The following is a 22,845-nucleotide window of genomic DNA, read 5'->3' as shown; positions in this document are numbered from 1 at the left end:
ACTGTGGACGGCAGGCGTGTGCTCAGCAGGATCAACATGTTCTAAGACACACGTGCACGCCGCTCCTCGTCAACATGCGGCGCAGCGACGAGGGATCCGCGCTGCCAGAGAGGATTTAGTTGCTATTGTGAGGCAACTGCTCGACGGTATTAACATGTCAGAGAGGATGACAGGACTAAATCCCTGCTGAGGGCTTTGATCCTTCCCACAATTCAAACACAGACTGAAAGTGTTTTTATTAACTAATCCTGAGGAACCGTCTGACAACCAGTGTTTGTTGAACTTATTTTGTCTAAATCTGAGTTTTATAGGTTTTTTTTTACTGCGCAAACTTTGGTTCCTCCAGAATCTAAGTTTGTAAATGTAGATAAAGTGTGTTAACAACACAACGAGCCAGACACATTTAAAACTAGTGGAACATTTACCAGGAAACACGACAACAGTCAAAACAACAGACGATTTGTCCTGACTTTGTTTTCTAACTAATGTCTCAGAATCAGTTAATTCAAGTCAAATGAAAGTAACTCAGCTCATCTCGAGTTATCTTAACTAATGTAGATTTAATCCAAGTTAACACGACTCAAATTGAAAGACTATTTTAATTGAACTCAACTCAAATTAACTTGACCCGACTCAAGTTTAACTGCCAAGATAATTAACTTAATTCTATTCAGCTCGAGTTAACTCATCGTAACCCATCTGAATTTTACTCAAGTTAAATGAACCCGATGTGAATCTGACTCAAGTTGGTCTGACTCAAGTTGAGCTAATTTGAATCAGCTCAAGTTGACTCAACTTTACTCTGCTCAAGTTAACTTACTTAACTTGAGTTAACTTGAGGTTTCTCAAGTTGATTCTTGAGATAAAATAAGCTAATCTGACTTGAGCAGTTAACTTGATTCGACTTAAGTTGATTCAACTCAATTTAACCCAGGTTAACTCGACCCAACTCAAGTTTAACTGACTCAAGTTAACTTCTCTAAACTGAGCTCTTAACTGAACTCTTAACTGGTCTGAAGTCACATCACTGGACTCGTGTGGGTCACTACAGTTTAATCTCATGGATGAAGAATCTCACCACGATCTCCATTCCTCCGTCTGCGGGAGTGTAGATCACTTTGTAGCCCTGAACGTTTCCGTCAGCAGGATTCCACGTCACCGTCAGCGTGGTGAAGGTTGGATTGGTCACTTTCATGTTGCCCACTCCGCTCAAAGGCACTGGGAATACCGAAATCATTTTAAGAAACGGTAAATACAAACCGCTGAAGTCACATGACGCCATTCAAGGGATCTTAGAAGGTTATTGAGATTTAAAGTTCAGGCTCTGAAGTGACGTACGTGTCTTTCCGTTCTCTGACTGGCGCTTTCCCTCCCTGGCCGGATAAACTGGCAGCACCGACACGGTGTACGGAGTGTCGGGCAACAAGTTCCTGAGGATGATGGAGGTGGTGCCGGTGGGAACTTGCTCCTGTTCACAAAGACATCAAAACAAATTGAAACGTTGCTTCCTGACCTGCAGACGAATCTTTATTTGAGAGGTGAGACAGGCGAAGACTCTCACCATCTCCTCTTTGCCGCCAGCGGCCGGCACGAAGAAGACCTTGTAGAGGCGAACAGCGCCATCTGCAGGGTCCCAGTCCACGGTCAGAGAGGTCATGGTGGGGTTGGTGACCTTCAGGTTCTTCACACCTCCCAGTGCCCCTGGACCACAGGACGAGTCGTGAACACGCTGAATTATTATTCTTTTTACTCAAGTTTTCTTAAATATCTGATGAAACTAAACGCTTTGGATTTCTGGTGGAAACACTGTAGTTAAGACGACTCAGCAACATTAAATTAACTTATATTTGTTCAAATCAATCGTACTTTGCTTTTTCCTTTAATTCCATCTGCTTTACTGGAGCATATTTGATAACCACACTTTGTTTTAATTTATTTAATAAAAATATTACATTTATCAATGTGAGGGCGATTTATAGAGCTTTTGATTTATATATTATATCTTTTAAGATTTACACATTTTCTTCAATTCAGTCACAACTTCACCAACAGAATATACTCTGTAACTTAGATGTATTTCAGTGTTCAGTCTTACTTGTCTTCCCATTTTCGGACATGGTCTTCCCGTCGCCCTCGGTGTACACCGGCACCAGAGAGACGGTGTACAGGGTGTCGGGCTGCAGGCCTCGCAGGGTCGTGGTGGCCGTACCTGCCGACACTGTTTCCTGGGTTCAACAACAAGATGAAAAGACGCTTTGAGGTTTCAACGGTTTCCATCGTCAGCTCACAGTGATTAATGAACACACAGGAGACTCAACACATTCTATATTCTTCTGTGTTTGTGTTGGACTGGCAACAGAATGTATAGATTTAATCTGCATCTCAGTGTTTCTTTGATAAACCGAGTCTCTGCAGGAAACCGTTGATATTGCAGCTCCAGGTTTGACTCTGCTCAGTGCGAGCTGCCAGGAAGCAGCTGGTTTTCCTACCGTGCTCTCAGCTCCTCTGGCCGCAGGAACGTAGACCACTTTGTATTCCTTCACTCGGCCCTCGGCGGGCTCCCAGCGCACGTTCAGGGTGGTCATGGTCGGGTTCAGCACCTGCAGGCTCCTCACTCCGCCCAGAGGCTCTGAGGAGACACAGTCACTCTGGATTCATTCCCTGCAGGTTGACCCTTTAAGACAGTTCCTGTGCTTTGCGAGTGTAACTTTATTGATATTTTGGAAGATGTTGCTTAATATATTTTTAATTTGTAACGTGAAAGCTGAAGTTTTTACTTTGAACTTAAGATAAAATCACAATAACTCACTAGCATAGGTTCAATGTATATAGGTATATATCCTTCCTCTAAGATCTTTCTTTGCTGATTTTATTCTCTCTATCTGCCCCCCCCCCTTTTCCACCCCTACTTTAAATGTGAGCGCTCCCTCCTGCTCTGAATGTTTTAGACTTCCTGTCTCGTCGGACTCTTACTGGTGCGTCCGTCTCTGGAGAGGTCTTTGCTGGCGCCGGTGGAATAAAGCGCCGCCACAGAGATGGTGTAAGGAGTGTCGGGCTGGAGCTTCTGCAGGATGACGCTGGTCTTCTTCCCTCCGACCTGCGTCTGTTGACAGGAAACAGGTCAGCAGTTATAATAAGGTTAAATATCAGTAATTATTAATCAAATGCTTTTATCCCTTTAAAAAGGCTCAAATTGAGCTTTGGGGCCTGAAATGCGTTTAAAGACTGAAAGTGCACAACAGTTGTGTCGTGTTTTGGAGACTCATCTGCTCTTTCCGAGGACAATCTCCTCAAACTATTTACATTATTGAAACGCGGGTGAAGTATTTCTGTGCGAGAGGAATTCAAGCGGGCGCTGGGGAAATCCTGAGCAAACAAACTGTGCAGTATATCACGGAGCGATACCACAGTGTAAACACATTTGTGAAAAGCCATAAACAGTTTCCCTGGTAGCTAAGAGATACATAACAGAGCATCGCTCCACGTTTACATCAGTATGTCTGGAATCCTGTTGTTTTGTTGTTAGGAACATGTAAGAATGTGTGTGTTTGTTCCCAGCAGCTGTTAAACTCACTCCCAGCCCATCAGCGGCTCCTGTGGGGATCCAGCTCATGATATTCTGTTTAGAATCCTCATTCATAACACTGCATTCATCACAGGAGCCGTGTCACTTCACCAGGACAAGCCGTTCATAACAAATGGTTGGATTATTTCACCGACAGTTTTATTTCCTCAGCTGCTCCTGAGACGACTTTACTTTACTGCAACAAACCTTAAAAGTGCTGAAAGAGAAAACTCGAGTATAGAGTGGATTTGTTGGGCACTCTTTTCAGTGGTGGATTAATGAATTAATGAATTGTTGCTCCTGGGGGCTGCAGGGCTGAGTCAAAACAAACCCCAGTGTTGGTTCATGGTGATGAAGGAACACGTCAGCCAGAGCAGCAGTGAGGCTCATTCATGTGTTTGTCATCTTGTGGGGAAACAAAGGATCTGAGGCTCGGAGGAACGAGACGTATCAGAGTTTGGAGACAAGCACGATAATCAGTCAAATAGAAAATATCCCCAGATGAATCTCTCAGTTCAGCTGCAGCTTCTCAAAGTGATTCTTCAGTTATTCTCCGTCTCTGTGGGTGATGAGTGGGATTTATTCCACAGAGAGAAACCACCTCCTTCTGCAGCGAGTTCCGATGCTATCATAACTCACTGGATTTAATGATGTCACATAAAGCATCAGCACAGAGACTAAACAACTTTTATTCTTATTCCCAAATCGTTCATTACACATTCTCCAGAGCAGTGACTGATGCTAAAACCAACAGAGGTGACACAGCGACACCAGATGCTCTCACTCCTGATGTGTACACGTGTGACTCAGCGAGGGGATCAGACCATGACACTGTGTTTGGGGGAACACTGTCATAACATCTCAGATCTCAGACACAGTGAAATGTGTCTAACTGGCTGAAATTCCTCTCACACACTCTCCTCTCAGGTCGCTTCTAATCACTTGCTGGGTCATCCTGTAGGAATGAGAGCTAGCGGCCAAACGCAGGAGATGGGGACGCCGTGATAAACCCAACGCCAAGAAGAAGGAGCAGCTCAGAGCGACGAGACGTTCCTCTGACAGAGAGCTGAACTCCTTCAGGACGTCTCCAGACAAAGGCTCTAACAGAAAATCCAACTCAGGCTCGAAACGCAACAAGTTTGATCAGGTTTTACTTTGTTTTTTGTGTCCGTTTATTGATTGTTTTTGTTGAGACTCAGTTTTATTAACACAGAACTCTATGAAGCGGCTGAGGCGTCTCTTCACGGTCAGTCTCAATACATTCACAGATAAAAACCATTGACGAAATGAATCAGGTTGTTACCGGCCTGCCCATCTAACATCTATATCCATCCATCCACCACTACCCATCTATGAAGCTAATTATCTATCCTCAAATTCCCTTAACAATCAGTGCTGTGAAGTAACAGTGCTCAAGTACATTCAAAGTAAAGGACTCGCTGTACTTCCACAGCTGCTAATGGCCTGTGTGATGACTGTGCACAGGAAACATCTTTATTTTGACAGTGTATAGAGATGTGATAAAAAGACAAATGTCTCTTCTGGGGATTCCCTTGAACATGTATCTGAAGAGAGAGAGAAACCTTCCCATCAAACCCAGCCCCTGATGATGAACTTCTATTTCTGCTTTGGGAATCGCGCTGAGTGAGGACACTGACAGATTTGACTCGAGATGTCCGCTGGTCAAAAAGCAGCGCCGCTGGGAAACGCCGCGCCCGACAACAGCGGAACAAAAACCTGTGTTTGTAGGAACATGTAAGGAAAATACACCCTGATAAGGAATTCAGTTGTACTGCTCCTCTCGTTACTTTCACAGACGTGTGGTGACGGGAGAGAGGTTGCAGTTTTAACAATCCACGACCTGAAGCCAGTTTGGGTGTAAGAGCTTAAATCAACGTTTCAGAGATCAGAAGTCAGAACTCCATTGTTCAGTGTCTGTGACGCAGCTCCATGAAACGATGAGCCAAGTTATTCTCTGTGTGTCTTTTAGAACAAGTATTTCTTGCTGATTCGGCCTCTGGAGGCACATTTATCGTATTTAGTTTAACAGCTGAAAAACACATTGCACTGAAAAAATGTCCCATCGGGGTTAAATAAATACAAAGCAGTTTTATTTTCCAGGAGACTCAGCTGACAGAAAATAAATCCTGCTGAGGTCTCAGATGAGGAATGCGCAGTTCTGAAATATACCTTTAGACTCAAACACACATCTGCACCATTTTCAGATTGATTACTTTACCTTAACTGTAATTTACCCCTTTATTTATTAATCTCTACAACAGAACTATAACTTTCTTTACTTTGTATAATGTAATTCATTCATTATTAAATGATTTTATCTCCGTTGCTGTCTCTTATGATTCTGCAGGGATTCCTTCATGGCTCAATTTAGAAATACACTAACCGTGCATTTTCTGATTCAGATGCAAACAAACTAAAAACAACTTTAATTTAACTATTCCCTGTATTTTGCATTTGAAGTTTTAAATATTTACCTGATATTAGTGCAAGTGACCCAAATCTGTGGTATTTGAATGAATAGCGTTTGTGTGTAGTGGACTCACTGAGAGAGTCTCGCCTCCAGCGCTGGGTCTGTAGCTGATCACGTAGTTCAGGACGTTGCCGGGGGCGTGTTCCCACTTCGCCGTCAGCGAGGAGACGGTGGCGTTTAAAACCTTCAGATTCCGAGGAGGCTCTGAAGGCACTGGCAGCACAGAGAGAGACATGCAGTGAGATAAACAGTAAAAATCACCAGTGATGAAGATGAGGAGGAGGAGGAGGAGGAGGATGATGATGATGCTCTCCCAGTCTCCACGGGTCATGGAGCTGGAAGGATTGTTTTTAGGATGAAAGCATGGGAGGTGATTTGATCAATGAAGCTGTTCAGAGCAGGACTGCAGTTCTAATTCTAATAATTTGACTGTTCAGTTCACATCAGCAAATACTGAACATATTTGACTAATTATGGGACAAACAAGGTGTTAAAGAAAACAAAATTAGGGGTTGATAACATAAGAGTCCATTTTTTAGATGTGGAATATTAAACTGCAGGTTCTAACAAATTAAAGCAGCACTATGAAAACTTATGAACAAATGGTGGAGGGGCAAAGTCTGAAAGTTGAATGAGGGGAGTTTTCCTCAGACACTTTGTAAAATGACTTTAATTTGAATTAGAAGTGCAGAGATCTCCAGCCGCAGCAGAACCACTGTTCAGAAATGCAACACAACATGCAACAACATGAATTTGATGGTTGAGGTGAACGCTGATGAAGGATGACATGACGTTACGATGAATGGATGAACTGCACCATGACAACAGGAAAATGTTATGATGACAAAACGGTGCAAGATGGAACAGACACAAAATGTCTCACAGAGATAATCAGTCACTACTGATTGGAGGACGACATGTCGGGTCACTCTAGATCCACGTTCACACCACAATCATCTAAAACCTCGGATGTGAGCTCACGTTTTCAAATGAAGTATAAATTTAAGCCTCACGACGGAAACAGACTCCTAATGACTCCTGAAATTCATTCTTATCATTTACTCATCATCCGCAGGTTGATTGGCAGCGGCAGCACCACGGGCGTAGATTTGGGTTGAAAATTGTGGGGTTGAGGTCAAACACTCTTACGTATAAGTAATCACTTGATATACATAATAATTAGCATTAATAAATCGTACTAGCCTGATAATACCAAATAGCTAGTAGCCAAAGAGTCGGAGTGAAAAAGTTCTTCTTTGCTTGTGCTGCAAATCAAATTGAATCAAGAAAAGCAACCTCTTCACTTCAGAAGTCTTTATGAAAGTCAATGTTTTCCATTGAGCGGTATAATTATGGAACGGTGTTGTCCGGACTGGTTCTCATTCCAGTCCACCTCCTCGCGTTGGTTGTGGTGTGAACGCACAGTGAGGCACTGAAGTGCACGTACATGCAGTTAAGAACGAAAGTGTGCTCCCATCAACACTGTTATCGTCCACATTACCGTTCCACACAGACTCATGAACATTGAAAAGGAAACTCATCCTTCTCCTATCACATACCCTCCGGAGCCTTTAACACTAGAAAGAGATGTTGAGAAAACGTCATTATTATTATTACAGTTCTTTGAATGAGACAAACATCTGTGAGGGGAGAAGACGCTGGTTGTTTGTTCGGGAGCTGGGACGCTGAGAGGTTTGCGTTGGATGACTTACGTGTGCGTTCGCTTCCCATCAGGTCTTCACTCTCTGACTCGTCCGGGTAGATGGCTGTGACGGTGACGTCGTACTCGGTGTCGATGTCCAGGTTCGGCAGGACGTGGGACGTCTCGTCGCTGTTCAGGATGGACTGGAAACACACGGACAGGAAGAGGTCAAGTGTTGTAAAGTATTAATGTGATAAACTAAGACTGGATTGAGTTTGTGTTTTAATGTATGTCGTGTGGAGAGAGGAGAATCAGATCCAGAAACAACTGCAGGGTCAGAGCTTCGCAGAAGTGAAAACAAAGAGAGCATTATTGTTGCCTCGGCTGAGATGGATGTTTGTACTTAAGTCTTGGCGGAGAAAATAAGTACGTTTTGTGAGGCATGGCAGTTTTAAGACATCTGTGAAACCACAGCGGATCATTCCTTAAATAGTTTTGCTTCGGTAAGAAGAAGCAGTTTAAATCATGGCCCTGGAGAACGAGTCTTATTTCACATGCAAACAGCATCTTCAGTTTCACAGTCGTAGCCTCGTTCTCAGATTTAAGACGGTTACAGGAAGGTTGATGGTTTAATTCTGCAAGTCAGTATCTGCAGGTGGGTTTCTTTGAATGATCTGAACCTGAACTCAGAGTTCTACTGAATATATTTGAGTTCTGGCTCCAGTTTTAATCACAGGAAGGAAACACCACCGTGCTGGAGGCAACATCTCCACTGGTTCGATTCCCAGTGGATGAAATGAAACCAGATGTTCGACCGTCGCTGCAGACGGACGCTGCTGTCCAAACTATATTCATTTGCATATTTCAAGAGAAGCAGCTTATCTGGATAAAGTATCTGCTCAGGATGAACATCCAAATACAACCGGACCATTATTAACTAAAAACACCTTTGTATAATTATCTCATTTAAAGAAATTCAGTCGTTAATCTTCCCTGATTAGTTGAACAGTTGAGGCTGAAACATGAAGGTTGTTTGTATCATGTTTCTTTTATACGTCCACATCAACTTGAATAATGTCCATGACCCATAACACCCTTAACGTGACATGAAGCTTTTCAGGAGCAGAATCTAAAAAAAGCCAAAAGGAAAACGTGAAATCAACCTAAACAAACTCTGTGTTGTGTGAATTATTCAATCCAGTCGTAAAAGCTCCTGCTGCCTTGTGTCCATGTGTGAATGTTTGACTGCAGCTCACTTACAAACTGGTAGTCGTTCTCCCCCTTCTTGCTCCAGCCGATGCGGTAGAGGGCCACGTCCCGGGCCCCGTGCTCCCAGGTGGCTCTGAACGAGGTGTGGGTCACCTGGGAGAAGCGCAGGTTCTTGGGGGCGGGAACGACGTCTGTTTACGAGGAAGTTTGAGAGATGAGGCAACGTCAAGTGAAGAAGATTCACTGGAGCGGAGAGTAACTGACCAGCAGGTGTGTGTGTGTGTGTGTGTGTGTGTGTGTGTGTTTGTTCTAACCATGTGTGTTGTGTTTGGCTTTATGTTTGTAAGTTGTACGTTTGTCGTTCTGGTTTATCTGCAGATGGTTTGAGTTTAGCAGTAATGAAACCACACACATTTCATTGAGCTGACGCTTTTATCCAAAGCGACTTACAATAAGTGCATCAAGCGTGAGGGTACAAACCCAGAACAAGAAGAATCAAGAAGGTACAATTTCTTCAAAAAAGCAAAACTACAAAGTGCTATAAGTAAGTGCCATTTAAGTGCTACTAAATTGTTAGTTTTAAGTTTTTATCCAAGGTATAGTCTGTAGTGTTTTTAGTTTGCGGCGGAAGATGTGTAAACTTTCTGCTGTCCGGATGTCCATGGGGAGCTCGATCCACCATTTAGGAGCCAGGACAGCAAACAGTCGTCTAGATAAGCTGATTCCGACCTGTGATGGCAGAGCCGATCATTGTGGTTCCAGGTCCCTCGTCGTAGATCGGGGTGACGGCCACGTCGTACTCGGTCTGAGACGTGAGCAAGGACAGGTCCAGGGTGGTGATGTCACCGTTGACTTCAGCCTGGAGGTGACAGATTTAAGAATCAAGAAGTACACGTCTACATGTCTGTATCTTTTCACCTTCATCAACACAAACAGAGGATATTTCTATTAACAAGTCATTCTGACAGGAACAGTGGACCAAATGGAAATCAGTCAAACTTTTCTTGCTTCCCCTTGAAATGACGGCAAAGCTGTGTGGGTTAAAACTGCTGAAACGTGTCATCAGTAGAATTTTTCCATTTCAGGGGAGAGCTGAATAGAAGCGGTATCGGAGGAGGGAATAAATTCTGCTCTCAGTCAGGAGGCACGAATCCAACGAGTTCCTCTGTAGAGATAAGACGTGTTCAGTATTAATCCTTAAGAGGAGCTGAGCTGCTGCAGCTCATCCATCAGAACACTGGCAGCGTCTCGCCGGTCGTCCACCTACGCCACCTTCGGCTGCAGATTCGTCGCAGACTGTTTGTCCTTTGCAGACATCCAAGTTAGAAATTATGAGGACGGCTCGGTGCCGCGGTGATCCAGCCAGGCCGAGCCAGCGCTCGCCTGCCAGCACGGAGCTTTTCTCATGAAGATCAGCCAGCGGTAACTCTCCACTTGGTCCTGATGCCTTCCCAGAACGAAGACATCAGAGTGGAGTAAAGCTTCACCCGGCGTATGAGGCCACCTCTGAATGACCTCACAGACCTTTTTAAACTCTCAGCCATGCAGTGTTTCTTTACGACAGGGGAGGAAGACCGGATGCCTGCCAGGGGAAAAGGTCACAGCCGTCCATCGCTGCCCGAAACATAAAACTGCTGGAGAGTTTGAGCAACAAGGTTTTGCCAAAGATGCTCTTAAGGTCTTATTAAGAAAACTGACTCCTTTAAAAGCAGTGACTGCATAATGACCACATTAAGCCTGAGAGATAAATGTTTTAAATCGACGTCACTGGTTGTAAAGCAGCAGACCTTCTTGTCAGACCAGATTAAGTTTAATGTGTGAATGTGTTCTAACCCTAACTCGTATTTCACTAATGCACCAACCAGCTGTTTCTGTACAACACAATGACTTAATCTCTGGGATTATCCTGTTTTCCTACAGGTGAAACATGAAACCTCCCTCTCACCTCTTTCAGGTCTCCTTCATCCGGCTTGTAGGTGATCAGGTATCTGCGGACGGCTCCAGGAGCAGCGTCCCAGTTGAGCCTCATGGTGCTGTGAGTCACGTCTGTGATCGTCAGGACTCCAGCAGGAGGCAAGGGCACTGAGGGAGGACAGGGTCAGGAGGAGATCCGTTAAAACTTCAACCGCCTGAGCTCATCACTGTCAGTATTTCTGCTGGAGCCTGGCACGGGCTTCTGATATTCAGTGAGTGGGTTCAGAGTGACGTACAGGTGACTCCCATCCCGTCCAGGGGCTCGCTGACAGCTTCCCCGTGCAGGGCCAGCAGTCTGACGGAGTACGCCGTGTAGGGGAGGAGCTGCTCCAGCTGCAGGCTCGTCACGTCTCCTGCGACTCGCACCTACAGGGGGGTGGAGGAGAGGTGGATGGAAAACACAGACACCTGAGGAACTTGTGACAGAATCATAATAATGATTTTCTAGCTGAACACATAATTAACATAAAGTGATTCAAACCTTCTCATTGGACCCAAAGCTCTGACAAAGTTTTCCCCAGTAGGTGAACGTGATCGTGGTAATTTAATACCTTTTATTACCATAGTTTTTTAAAGACTCCTTTCCAGATACATATTAATTGGTAGATGGTCTGTATTTATATATCCTTCATAGTCTTGATGAGCACTCAAAGTACTTTACAGTGCATGCACCCACTCACACACACATTCATACAGTTTGTGGTTCAGTATCTGGTGGTTCAGACTGGAACACCGCTCTACCCCCAATAAATCAAAATGTGCCAAAATCTGTGATTTCACTAAAAGAAAAGTCACTTGATTCATGATTTCATGTGATGAGCGTTGATTCACACTTCAGGTGCAGACTCTCCAGCATTAATGTTCCTCATATGTAGGTTTAACACCACAGAGGTTCAGCTCGGCCCATAAAGCATCTGCTCTGCTCATATCACCCGATGACTTCACACCATGAGCTAATCCTTCCCATTACCCAGCGAGTCTGAGCGCTCGGCTTTCTGTGGGCCTGAGCCGAAGTCCACTTCCTGCTCTGGGAGGCGCTCATCGTATCGCCATCTGGAAGCAGTAAGACGGCGCCGGCAGAATCCCGCTCTTTTAGAGTCAAGGTGGAAATGCTGAGCGCACAAATTAATGTGTGAGTCCAAGAGTCCAAGTGTGTGTTTAAGAGCGTTTGTGTCTGAGGCGTTGCAGCGTACTTAACATTAATCTGCTCAGCACAAGATAAACCATGTTAATGTTATTCTTAATGTTAGACACACAGCTTTTCCTTTGCATCTCATTAATTAAAATAAGTAGGGCGGGTTGACTACGATGAATTGCACGTTGATCTGATAAGTTGAACCTCTGCTCTGCAACTCTTTATCAAGTCCCTCGGAAACCAAAATGATCCGAGAGGTTCCAGACCCAGTCACAAGTTCGAATTGTTCCGTTGACGTCACGCTTCCAAAAGGGATCAAACCCTTGACGTTCCGACGCAGCATCACTCTACCTCTTTCTCCAGCTGGGGCTCGGTGGCGTTGATGGACTTGTACAGCAACATGTAGCCAGAGGCTCCGGCCGCCTGCTCCCACCTCACCCTCATGGTGGTAACGGCCTCGTCGTAGACAACCATGTTCCGCGCTGCTGACAGCGGCACTGAGAGGACAGGAAGTTAATCATCAGGTCATTGTCAAACCAGGTTCTCAGGGACAATAGTAATAATAGAAAGTTGAAGTGTCTGTGAAAAGAATACGAGCAACAGCTGGTTGCTGTTAGTCGTGGGACAGAAATAATCTGTTTTGATACGTATCGATGTCTGGAGGAGGTTTTTTGGCTCAATACAAAGATAATGACACAAACGCAAGAGCAGCATCGAGGTTACGATCCCAAAAAGATCATAAACTTGAGTTCCATTAATGTGCAGGATATTTGGTGTCGCGTGTCGTGTTGAGGTTTCTGTTTTAAAGGGAAGTCTTTTCTGTGTTTTCCTCCATGTGGAGGATTAACAAAGTGAGAAGAAATCAGATTTGTTGATTCCAAATCCTGAGGGCTGCACATTTGAACATGTGCTTGACAGAAGCAGAGAGGTAAACATGACTAAATCAATTTATCTACAGGAATATTAACTGGGAGGATTCCAGACCCCATTGAAACCTTCAACAATCACACAGACACCAAACCATTTGTAGATTTGATCCCTTACACTAGGAAACAGGATGTAAAACCCTGAACATCTGATTTAAAACAGAAGATGTGTTTCGTACAGCGAGTCCATCTCCTCACTGTCTCAGCAGCGGATCAATCGAGGACACCCTCTTTACGAGCTCTGACAGACGCACTGCAGACTGGGACGTGACGCAGACATTGGACCCAGTGTTAGTTTAAACATGACAGTGAAGAAATGCACAGAGATCTGGTGCCATCTAAGTGAACAGCAGCAGAGGGAAACTGTCAAAGTCACATTCAAGAAGAAATAAAGCAAAACCTACGAGCATTATATCAGTTTGTTTGAGACACAGATGATAAAAAACCTTTTAACTGTCGTCTCTCTGTGGCTCGGTGGGATTCTCACCTCGCCCACCAGCCTCAGATCAGATGTAAGTATGTGTTGTAATAAACAGAGGGTGATGGGGTGGGGGGGTGAGGGGGTGAGGACAGTAAACAACTGATGTGATAATGAGCAGAGAAATATATATGTTTATCTCACAACTCGTATAGAAGAAACACAAACTCTTTCCCACAACAGTAATGAACTGAGCGATGACGCTGTCAGACTTTAAAGCTCTTCTCTAATCCCATCTGTGTTTAGGACTGAACGCTTCTCCCATGACACTAAGAGGAAATGAGCTCAGACGTCTGGTGGCGATGGGAGATGGAGGAAGAGGAGGAGGGTACAGAGGTGAAGAGGAAACACTCACAGGTGGTCTCTGTGCCCTTCAGGGGCTCGCTGCTGATCTCGCTGACCACGGAGTAAACGTGGACCACGTACTCGGTCAGAGGAGTCAGGCCCTCCAGCACGGCGCTGCTCACCGTCCCGTCGACCATCAGCTGAAACGACAGAGGACGTGTTATCATCCTGGGAACAGTTGAATCTCTGGATCAGATACGTCTGCCTCATTCCAGGTCTCTTACAAATTAACTTGGCACAAAAGACGCACATTTTGTGACTTGAAATATTTGAACCCAGACAAAATGAATCATGATGCAACGTTGGAGATTTTCACTCAACCCTCTATCTTCATTAATTGTCTTAAATATGTCTTAAGCAAAGTGTCAGAAACAATATAGATGTGGTTTAAATAGTGTGGCTTTAATTCACTGACCAGATGGTTCATCATATAACCTCTACAACTGGACCTTTGTACGTACTTAGTTTCTTCTGAACGAGGCTCCTGCTCTCGTTGAGAAACTCGTCCGAGTTCGGAAAGTGCAGAAGGTGCCAAGTTTTTGTTCTTTTTGAAAGAAGCAGACAATCTGCAGTCGTCCAGGAAGCGAAGGATCAAGGTAGAGCAGGTTGAGAATAAAACGTTCCAATCGCTAATCAGGCAAGTTCAAACACAGTGGAGCTGAGCCGGAGAGGATTTATGTTTCAGAACACTGCTAATGAGAAGTGACTGGAAGGAGATGGCGTCAGAGCTTTTGATCCGACATGTGAAACGACACTTGAAACAAAGGGAAGATGAGAGAATCTGACTCGAGGTTCTCTTTGCCGTCACAGTGGCTCGAGGAATGAAAATCACCTTTGAAACTGTTTCTGCTTCAAACATAAAGCTTGACTCAACAAACTGAACAATGAAGACGATGAACGCACAAGAACCAGCAGAGGCTGCGTCAGCTAAAGATTTGGCTGAAGCGCCGCTGGCCTGATCTCTTGGAGTTTGATGGAGCTCCAGGTCTCATATTTTCACCTTTAGATGATTACAGCCCGTTAAGCCGAAGCCCTTGTGCTGCATTCATGAGCTGGTGGGAAAAACCTTGAGTGGGACGTTCAGCTTGGCGGCTGAGCGGTGTTAGATTCCTGTTCTGCTGGGAAATCAAACCCAGAGGAGAAGCAACAAACACTGGATTCTCCAGCTGTTCGTGTTTCTGATCTGCAGAAACATCTCCATCTTATATCGAGACATTCTTACGGGTCATCGATAACGCGTTTCTATTCTACGTTTAACTTTCTTAAATAAAGTTTGGTTTCTCTTGATCCTGTTTCAATCTTTGTTGAATCAATCATCATCTGCTTCGTCAGATTTACATTGTGATCAAATCAGAGCTTATCTGGACTTTGACCTGAAAGACGACGCGGTTCAGATGGGTTTAAGAAAATGAATTTAAAATAACCGGTAAAATGTAATTTGACATGTTCTCCTTGGTCTCCAAGTTATCCAGATAACTCAAACTCAACCTCGCTGACAGGAAACAACTTGTTTGGGTCTTTTCCTCGTCTGTATTTCTTTTCCTCCTCGATGTGTGAATATTGCCGGTCCACAGTGAAACAGTGGCTCCAGAAGCCGGAGACGTTTGTGCTTCATCTCTTGGCAGCGGGCCTCGGCCTCGACCCGTCTTCTCACTGGCTGCTTGTAATTCAGGAAGTCACTTTCTTGTTGCACTGAGCGGAGATAAGAGCTGCACTAAACCCCAGCATGTAAATATCATATGTCTCTTCTCTTCATTCACTCTTCTTTACAGTCTGAGGTAAGCAGATAAAAGAGGCGAGGGGCTGTTAGCTGAGGCGTCTCGGCCCGGTGTGAGGTCTGCAGCGTTAAACTAAGTGGATCCAGTGGAAACTCTGCTCGAGTTCAGAACAGCTCGAGTGTAATTGCACAGGCTCCGTCTGACAAGAGCCAATAAAAGCTCAAAGGATGGAAAAGACCCAGCGCTGGGTTTTTAAAGACGGCACCGACAGGAGGTTAAGTGCAAACTGAAAGCAGGTTCACCGAAGCGATTGAGATCCACATCTCAGCCGGTGAAGGCCGAGTGCACAGAGCCTCTGAATAAAAGACAGACGTGGGTATGTGGAAGAGTCGCTCTTCTTTAAATCTGCCCGACGATGACAAACACCAGAATATTCAACTGCAGCAGGTTGGGTTTAAGGGTTTAAGTGTCTGACTCTTATTTATTAAACTCACAGGAAGTCGTAAATCTCACCTGACGGATTCAGTTCACAGATATGAACCAACAGTGTAATGGAAGCCAAAAGGGAATTAACCAATAAACAAGATGATATTCAGGATGTTTTCCAACAGATGGTGAACGTTAAGTTTCTGAAGCAGGAAGTCAAACAGGTTTTAACCAAGTCCCATCATGGACTGATTATCTGAGACCATTTAGTAAAACTGATCCCAAACTTCTTCACATTGAACCAGATTAAAACATCTGAACCAGGTTCAGCGGAGTAGCGTTAGCTCACCTCGTGGGTGGGTCCTCCTGCCGCCATCTGGTAAGTGACACGAAAGTTGTCTACGGGGCCGTCGGGCGCCGTCCAGGTGGCCCGGAAGGAGTGGTGGGTCACCTCGGAGGTCACCAGGTCGGTGGGCGCCTCCAGTTCCGTATCTGAAAGGGAGGAAGCAGGAGCTGAAATATGATCCGACATGTCAAGTATTTCACTCGGTGAACTCTGCCCTCGACGAGTTTGCTCCGCTGACAGAGAAGCTGGCGGCTTTCTTTAAAAACTGAATTATCTTAAACGCTGTAAGTCATTTTTAGAGTTTCCTCTTAAAACTGATTTACAGACAAAAAGCCCTTTCAGAGAAAAGAACGTCTGACGGTCTGAAGAGTTTAGTCAATTTACTCGTCATCAGTTAAGTCAGGCTGATCTGTGGTTATTCAGTTATTTTTATTTGTTCCTTTTAGTTTTTTTTAGTTTTCTAAGAGTATAATTGATTTGTGAATAAAAGCCTAATGTTCTAACTTTGGTAAAACACTGACTGCATGATTTAAAACTCTCGACCCATTTATCTAACAGTATTAGTTTCACCGTGTGTAAGTGTAACTTTGCTGACGTGTCTCCACTTGGACTAAAGTTCCATGTTGTCTGTGTCGAGCCCTCGGGGCGTCTGTAAAACTGCCTAAAAGCCTGTAGTCAAATTTCAGAAAATTATGGTTGTCAGTCAAAACTGTGGTTTTGTAAATTCCTGAAAAATAAAACTTTCTGAAGCAGTTAAGTTTCCACCTGACCTCAAACACCGGTAATTACTAGAAGGTGTAAATCTGACTCAAGCAGCAGCCGAGCATATACACTTTACAGTTCCTCGTTAAAAGGTAGAATCTGAAACGATTTGTCCTCGTGTCGAGTTAAAGTTCCAATATTAAAAAATGTAATTCAGTTAATTCAATAAAATGTTGTAAAAATGGGTTGAATCCTCTAATTTTCAGCTCAACGGTCGGTTTCCCACCTGAACCCTTGACGCTGTTACACAGGTTGTTGGTGAGGTCGTCGACGATGTCAGTGAGGAACTTGAAGTCGTTGACGTTGTACATGTGGATGCTGTCGGGATCGCTGGCGATGGACCTCAGCTCGTTCTCGTCGGCGTTCTTCACACCTGAGAGAACAAACAGCCTCTTTAGAAAACACATTATCACCGAACGTCTGTGAACTGAACATCACAGCACCATCATTCCAGAGCTCGTCCTCGCAGCACGACAGGGATCACTCACCGATGGCGTACAGCTCGATGCCGCTGTCCCTCAGGTTCTGGGAGTTGACAACAATTTCGTCCTGGGACTTTCCGTCTGTGATCAGGACACCGATTTTGCGGGAGCCGGCTCTCATTCCCACGTTGGGTTTGAAGTTGTTCTGGAGGATGTAGTTCAGAGCCATTCCTGTGTGACGCAAACAAACAGGTTTGACAAAGAATCCAAACAAAGAGAGAACTTCTGTTTTGGCGTTTAGGTTTGGTTGAGTCCTCTCTGGCTAACAACACATTCAATCACCCGTCATGGTGTTTCCTCCTTTGTACGGGAGGTTGGTGACAGCGTCCATCAGCAACACCTTGGTCAGGTGGGTGTTCAGGTGCCACTCGGTCTTTGGGTCTCCGCTGTACTGAGCCAGACCTGCAGAGGAAACCAAGGCACGTGTCAGAAAACAATAAGTCCAGCAGTGTTAGAAGAGCAGTCATAGTTTCGGTGTGAGCAGTAAGAGGCGTGGATGTTTTACCGATCTGGACTCTGTCAGGGCCGATGTTGAACACGCTGACCACGCGAGAGATGAAGTTGCGGATGGTTTTGAAGTTGATGCGACCGATGCTCCAGGAGCCGTCGACCAGCAGCACTATGTCCGCCATCGCTGAGGTCTTACACTGAGTGCCTGCGGAGAGACAGTGAGGGCGAGGACAGTCAGGACAGACGCCGTGGACGCCACAGTCACCCACCAGGAGTGTCCGCTCAGGTTCACGAGAATCCATTAGAGATGTGTGTGTGTGTGAGGAAAGTGTGGAAAAGAGGAAACAGTGTGTGATGCATCAGAGAGAAGTGAGGAGCAGAAGTAAAGTCACAAAACTCTCACAATCGAACATGACAAAGATGTTTATACAGTGTTTTACACAATGAATTCATTCTGGTAACACGTTGTGCAGCAGCCTCTGGATGAGCTGCTCTCTCCTCAGGCCTTTTCGCTCTTTCTCTTCCAGAGTTTTAATATCCAGCGATGAATCAGTCCTGCAGGGGTCAGCCTCTCTGACACTGTGATATACGAGGCCTGCTCCTGCTCCACAAAGCTACCGCACATTCCTGCCCGTGGCACCTGTAGGGATGAAAAATGTCCGCCCGTCCACGTGTGTCGAGGACGACACGTGTCAGGGACGACACGCTCTGCGGACGCTGAGCGATTAAAAACAGGGCCCCTGCGTGTGCAAGTGAAAACAGGTTAGGAGACAATCATTCTAAACCTTCAGCTCTTTCTCAGCCGGCTGCAGAAACAGATGCTCGACGCTAAGAGGAACTGAGTCGGAGTTTTACCTCCGGAGTTCATTAATAAAAACAGAGTCAGCGTTTAGAGGCTGCAGACGACAGGTTAAAATCTGAGCAAATTAATATCAAGTCTCCGTCTGAATGGAAACACAAACTGGGGTCCGACAAAAACCTGCAGCAGTTTTAAATGCTGGTTGCTTTTGGCACTCGGGCCTGAACCCCTGACAAAGTTCATCCTGTTTGAATAAACAATCCTGACTTCTTAAGACACATTAAATCTCATATTGTCAGTTTGATGCAGTTGAACGTTTGGGGAAAAATAAAAAATAAAGCCCAGGTGGTTGTTGAGTTGGAAATGTTTTGTTAAATGTGGAAACTTTAGACCAGAAAGATTCAGATCAGATTTGAATCTTTATATAATTTCAGAGAAAGGCTCCTCCCTGTTAAATTCCCTGGAACCAAATATTGTATGAGTCTAATTTTGGTTTAATTCATGTTTTTCATTGTCTTATCTCTGAGGAATATCTCTGCTGATATTAACTTTTACTGGAACCTCCATACGTCCTGTGATTTGAATCCTCACTCAAAGACATAGAAGTGACGGTCAACAAGCTAACGTCACGTTGAATTTAAACATTTGCAAAGATGTAAAAAAATGATCTCAAGTGATTCAGGAAAAGTTTGAAAACTCTCCGACTTCAGTGTCGAGTTTTTCACACGTTGTTTAAAGACGAAAGTTTAAAAACGAAGCAGACGTTTAACGAGCTGCTCCCCATTACAGCAGGAATCCGTGCCCGGGTCAGCTCTTCCTCTGGAGGAGCAGCACATTCTCCGAACCTTGATATATTCGTGCGGTGGCCAACATTCAAGACCATAAAAAAAAAGACTTGAAAGCTGAGACACATCAGAAAAGTAAAAAATGGGGAAGATCTACTTTTCCATGACAACATTTTTTTGCCAAAAGATACCGATCTGATGTTTGTGGTCAAACTGGCAAAGACGCAACGTGTGAGGTGGTCGAGGACGATGTCCAATCCTCATTTATAAACGTCAGTGTGAACGCTCCAGATAACATGTCACTTCACACCGAGGGAGGAGAGGCAACACGAGCCAGACAGCTCGAAATAATTTGCACTAATTCAAATCGTCTGCGTCAGACTTCACTCTGCAATTCCAACGCGCCGGTGACATTAATTCCCTTCGACAACAAATACTTCAGCCCTCTGGCTGGATTCTACCTCAGTCAGATCACTGCTCTGAAGCGACTTGGCTCAGGGAGCATCTGGTCTGCAGACCTGCTCCGTAGAGCGGCTGACAACAGGGTGTGAGGTGCAGCGAGCTCGGGTTATCAGCTTTTACCAGGGTCGTCGATAGGAGGAGGCTCAGGAGCGTCAGAGAGGGTCGTCTTCTCCTCTCCGGCCAGAGGCACGCTCTCGCCTCCCTTAAACATCCCGGCCACGGACACAGAGTACTTTGTTCCTGCCCTGAGGGAAAAACAAAAAGTCTTTCTCAACGTCATCAAGTAAATACAAAATATAACTCCTGGTCTTTTACCTCAAGTCGCAAAACAGGTGATTGACTTTAATTCCACAGTTTGAAATAAGTTGTAGCAGCAAAAATGCTAAAATTTTCCCCCATTTCCAACGATTTCTCTGTGAGAAATGTATTTTCTGTTTTTAGTCTCAAGGGAAAATAAATTGAATCTTTGGTTTTTGTTTAATAACATGTTGAATGAAATTGTTTGGTTTAGTTCCGAAAAACTAAGAACTTTGTGTGAAAGTCAAGATTTTCCTTTAAATTTGTATTCGTTCCCTTTTCCGGCGACTTTTTTAATCAAACCCTTAAATTCCTCATGAGGAAAACTGACCTGAGCTCCTCTAGAACCACGGTGTTGTCATAGGGGCCGACGAGCAGCTCCCCCAGGTCAATGTCGTTCCCACTGGGGTGAAAGGTCACTTTGTAGCCCTGCACGTCCCCGGGAGCGTGATCCCAGGAGACTCTGAAGCTGTTCTTGGTGGGTTCTGAGGTCTGGAGGTTCTGCGGACTCTTGTAGGGCGACACTGAAATAGAAGAACCCGGGGCAGGACTTCAGGACCAACTTGCACTGAAGGTAAAAGTCAACACACTTTCAAACTGTTGGCAAAGGTTTGAAAGATCAGCCGCACCACAGTCAAGCCAGTTTCTCATTAGTCCATAATACAAATCCTTGGACCCGGTGGCGTTTGTTAAAGAAGCCCAGTGTCATGCGGTGTGTTAGTAACGCTAGCGTGTGATGGAGCCTGTGTTTAACTGTGGTTTTAGTGTCGTGGTGAGAAGACGCTGTAGTGTGAGACATATTCATCTTAACAAGTCCTTTAAACTCCACCTCGCTCAGAACATCATGTTCTTGGTGGAACAATGGAAACAAAAATCTGCAAGTTGAATGAGCAAAACCTGTGTTAATGCTTCGTCTGAAAGAAGTGATAGCACTTGATTTCCTCTCTCTGTTTGTCTCAGTAAGGACACGAGAGGGAAGTCATCACGTCCTCATCCCGGCCTGAAGGGGACATTTGAGACCAGAGTCACATAAACTCAGATACGTGACTGGATGTAAATAGAATTAAAGATCAGCTCCTTTAAACTTAGACACTTTCAATCATTTGTAAATAATAAGAATGAAAAAGCAGCAGATTCTTGGTTTCATTTCCCCACCGACGGGGTTTAAGAGCGAGCTGAGGTTCAAACGTCTTGGTTAAGAAGCGTCTGCGGTGGACTCTCTCAGATGGTTGAATTATGGACCAACGTACGTGTCGTTCCTACTCCTTGCCTTGCTTTTCCTTCCCCGCGTTTGTAGATGGGGTGAACGGTGATGTCGTACGTGGTCTTCGGCTGCAGGTGCCTCATGACGGTGGAAGTGGCCTTCCCGGGGATCTTCACCGCCACTTCCTTGCCCCCCTCGCTTGGGACGTACTTCAGTCGGTAGTTGACCACCTTGCCTGGCGCGGGCGTCCACGTGACTTTCATGGATCGCTCGGTCTCGTCCGACACGGTCAGAGCTTTACCGGCAGCAGAGGCTGAAAACAAAGAGCATAACAGGGTCCAGATCATTTAGATGTAGAAATGTAGAGAAGCTCCACTTTGGATTCCAGTGGTTTTATGTTTGATTTGTTACGAGAATGATGGATTTCAGTTTTACGGTTCACGATCACATGACGAAGTATTGGAGCCAGAATAAGGTCTTAATATTACCAGAAAAGTGTCAAATATTTGAATGCATCTGAAAGTATCTTTAGAGCTGAGTGAAATATCTGAGTTGAGGTTTAAAATATTCCAATTAAAAACTGCCTCTTATCCATTATATAAGAGGTGGAAACGATTACAGATAGTTAGTTGAATGAAAGTAGATTAAAAAGTAAATCTCTCTCTTTGGTGGAGAAACAAACTTCTGAAATAAAAAGCTGTGTCGATTACACAGTTGCTTCTTTCATTCATCATTTACTTATTTTTCATTTAAACCATGATAACCATTCACCAGCCCGGTGTGGTTTCTGTGAGCGCTCGTCATATATAATCATAAAAACGTTAAATAGAACCGTCTGCTTCCTGCCAAAACTAACTGGTTATGAATTAGGCTTTGACCCAGAAATCATTAAGTGGCTGCGGAGGAAACATTCACCACATTTTCCTTTCACCCTCCAAAAAAACCAAACCCCAATAAAATGAAATTAACTTATTCCGATGATGCTGCGAGTGATTTAAAGAAAAAAACGTAGCAAAAGGGAATAATATGTTTATTTAAGGATCCAGAGGAAAGTTTCTCAAAGTGCTCGATTTCACTCTGGAGGATTTTTGTCGGTTGAAGGAAACACGGCGTCCAACTCGTCTCCAGATCTGACCGGAGGAGATGTCATGGTCGTGTTGTACTCAGTGATTTGTTTTGTGTGGCCTGTTTGTGCGTTTGATTTCCCAAGTGGAGGAATGTGTTGACATTTTTAGAGCGTGTCTCATCTCTGGTGAAGAATGTCAATGTGCATTTCATCAACCAGGACACACACGTTGTGCGATGTAATATTACCCTCAGCTGTTACTTATGTTACTTCTGCAAAAAAC

The 22,845-nt window shown here is 44.6% G+C and overlaps 1 protein-coding gene across 3 annotated transcripts in view; it reads right to left on the bottom strand.

The window, feature by feature from the left end:
* col12a1b (collagen, type XII, alpha 1b) overlaps nucleotides 1-22,845 on the bottom strand; it is an 84,706-nt gene that overhangs the window by 38,949 nt on the left and 22,912 nt on the right. Inside the window, exons 14-36 of one of the 3 annotated variants that reach the window (XM_034580559.1) lie at nucleotides 21,543-21,809; nucleotides 20,624-20,816; nucleotides 20,116-20,240; nucleotides 18,005-18,154; nucleotides 17,782-17,901; nucleotides 17,506-17,670; nucleotides 17,244-17,390; nucleotides 16,259-16,401; nucleotides 13,776-13,905; nucleotides 12,368-12,513; nucleotides 11,118-11,247; nucleotides 10,853-10,989; nucleotides 9,637-9,766; nucleotides 8,959-9,098; nucleotides 7,769-7,901; nucleotides 7,616-7,633; nucleotides 6,130-6,269; nucleotides 2,974-3,103; nucleotides 2,490-2,629; nucleotides 2,096-2,225; nucleotides 1,562-1,701; nucleotides 1,339-1,468; nucleotides 1,079-1,218 (exon numbers count right to left, since the gene is read on the bottom strand). In XM_034580559.1, coding sequence (XP_034436450.1) covers nucleotides 1,079-1,218; nucleotides 1,339-1,468; nucleotides 1,562-1,701; nucleotides 2,096-2,225; nucleotides 2,490-2,629; nucleotides 2,974-3,103; nucleotides 6,130-6,269; nucleotides 7,616-7,633; nucleotides 7,769-7,901; nucleotides 8,959-9,098; nucleotides 9,637-9,766; nucleotides 10,853-10,989; nucleotides 11,118-11,247; nucleotides 12,368-12,513; nucleotides 13,776-13,905; nucleotides 16,259-16,401; nucleotides 17,244-17,390; nucleotides 17,506-17,670; nucleotides 17,782-17,901; nucleotides 18,005-18,154; nucleotides 20,116-20,240; nucleotides 20,624-20,816; nucleotides 21,543-21,809 — 3,224 coding nt within the window. The remainder of the gene's footprint in view (nucleotides 1-1,078; nucleotides 1,219-1,338; nucleotides 1,469-1,561; nucleotides 1,702-2,095; nucleotides 2,226-2,489; nucleotides 2,630-2,973; nucleotides 3,104-6,129; nucleotides 6,270-7,615; nucleotides 7,634-7,768; nucleotides 7,902-8,958; nucleotides 9,099-9,636; nucleotides 9,767-10,852; nucleotides 10,990-11,117; nucleotides 11,248-12,367; nucleotides 12,514-13,775; nucleotides 13,906-16,258; nucleotides 16,402-17,243; nucleotides 17,391-17,505; nucleotides 17,671-17,781; nucleotides 17,902-18,004; nucleotides 18,155-20,115; nucleotides 20,241-20,623; nucleotides 20,817-21,542; nucleotides 21,810-22,845) is intronic. The other 2 variants (XM_034580561.1, XM_034580560.1) reach the window with 2 other exon arrangements.

This window comes from Hippoglossus hippoglossus, chromosome 24 (assembly GCF_009819705.1).
Source record: "Hippoglossus hippoglossus isolate fHipHip1 chromosome 24, fHipHip1.pri, whole genome shotgun sequence".
NCBI classification, from domain to species: domain Eukaryota; kingdom Metazoa; phylum Chordata; class Actinopteri; order Pleuronectiformes; family Pleuronectidae; genus Hippoglossus; species Hippoglossus hippoglossus.
This window is presented reverse-complemented; position numbering and strand designations above follow the sequence as displayed.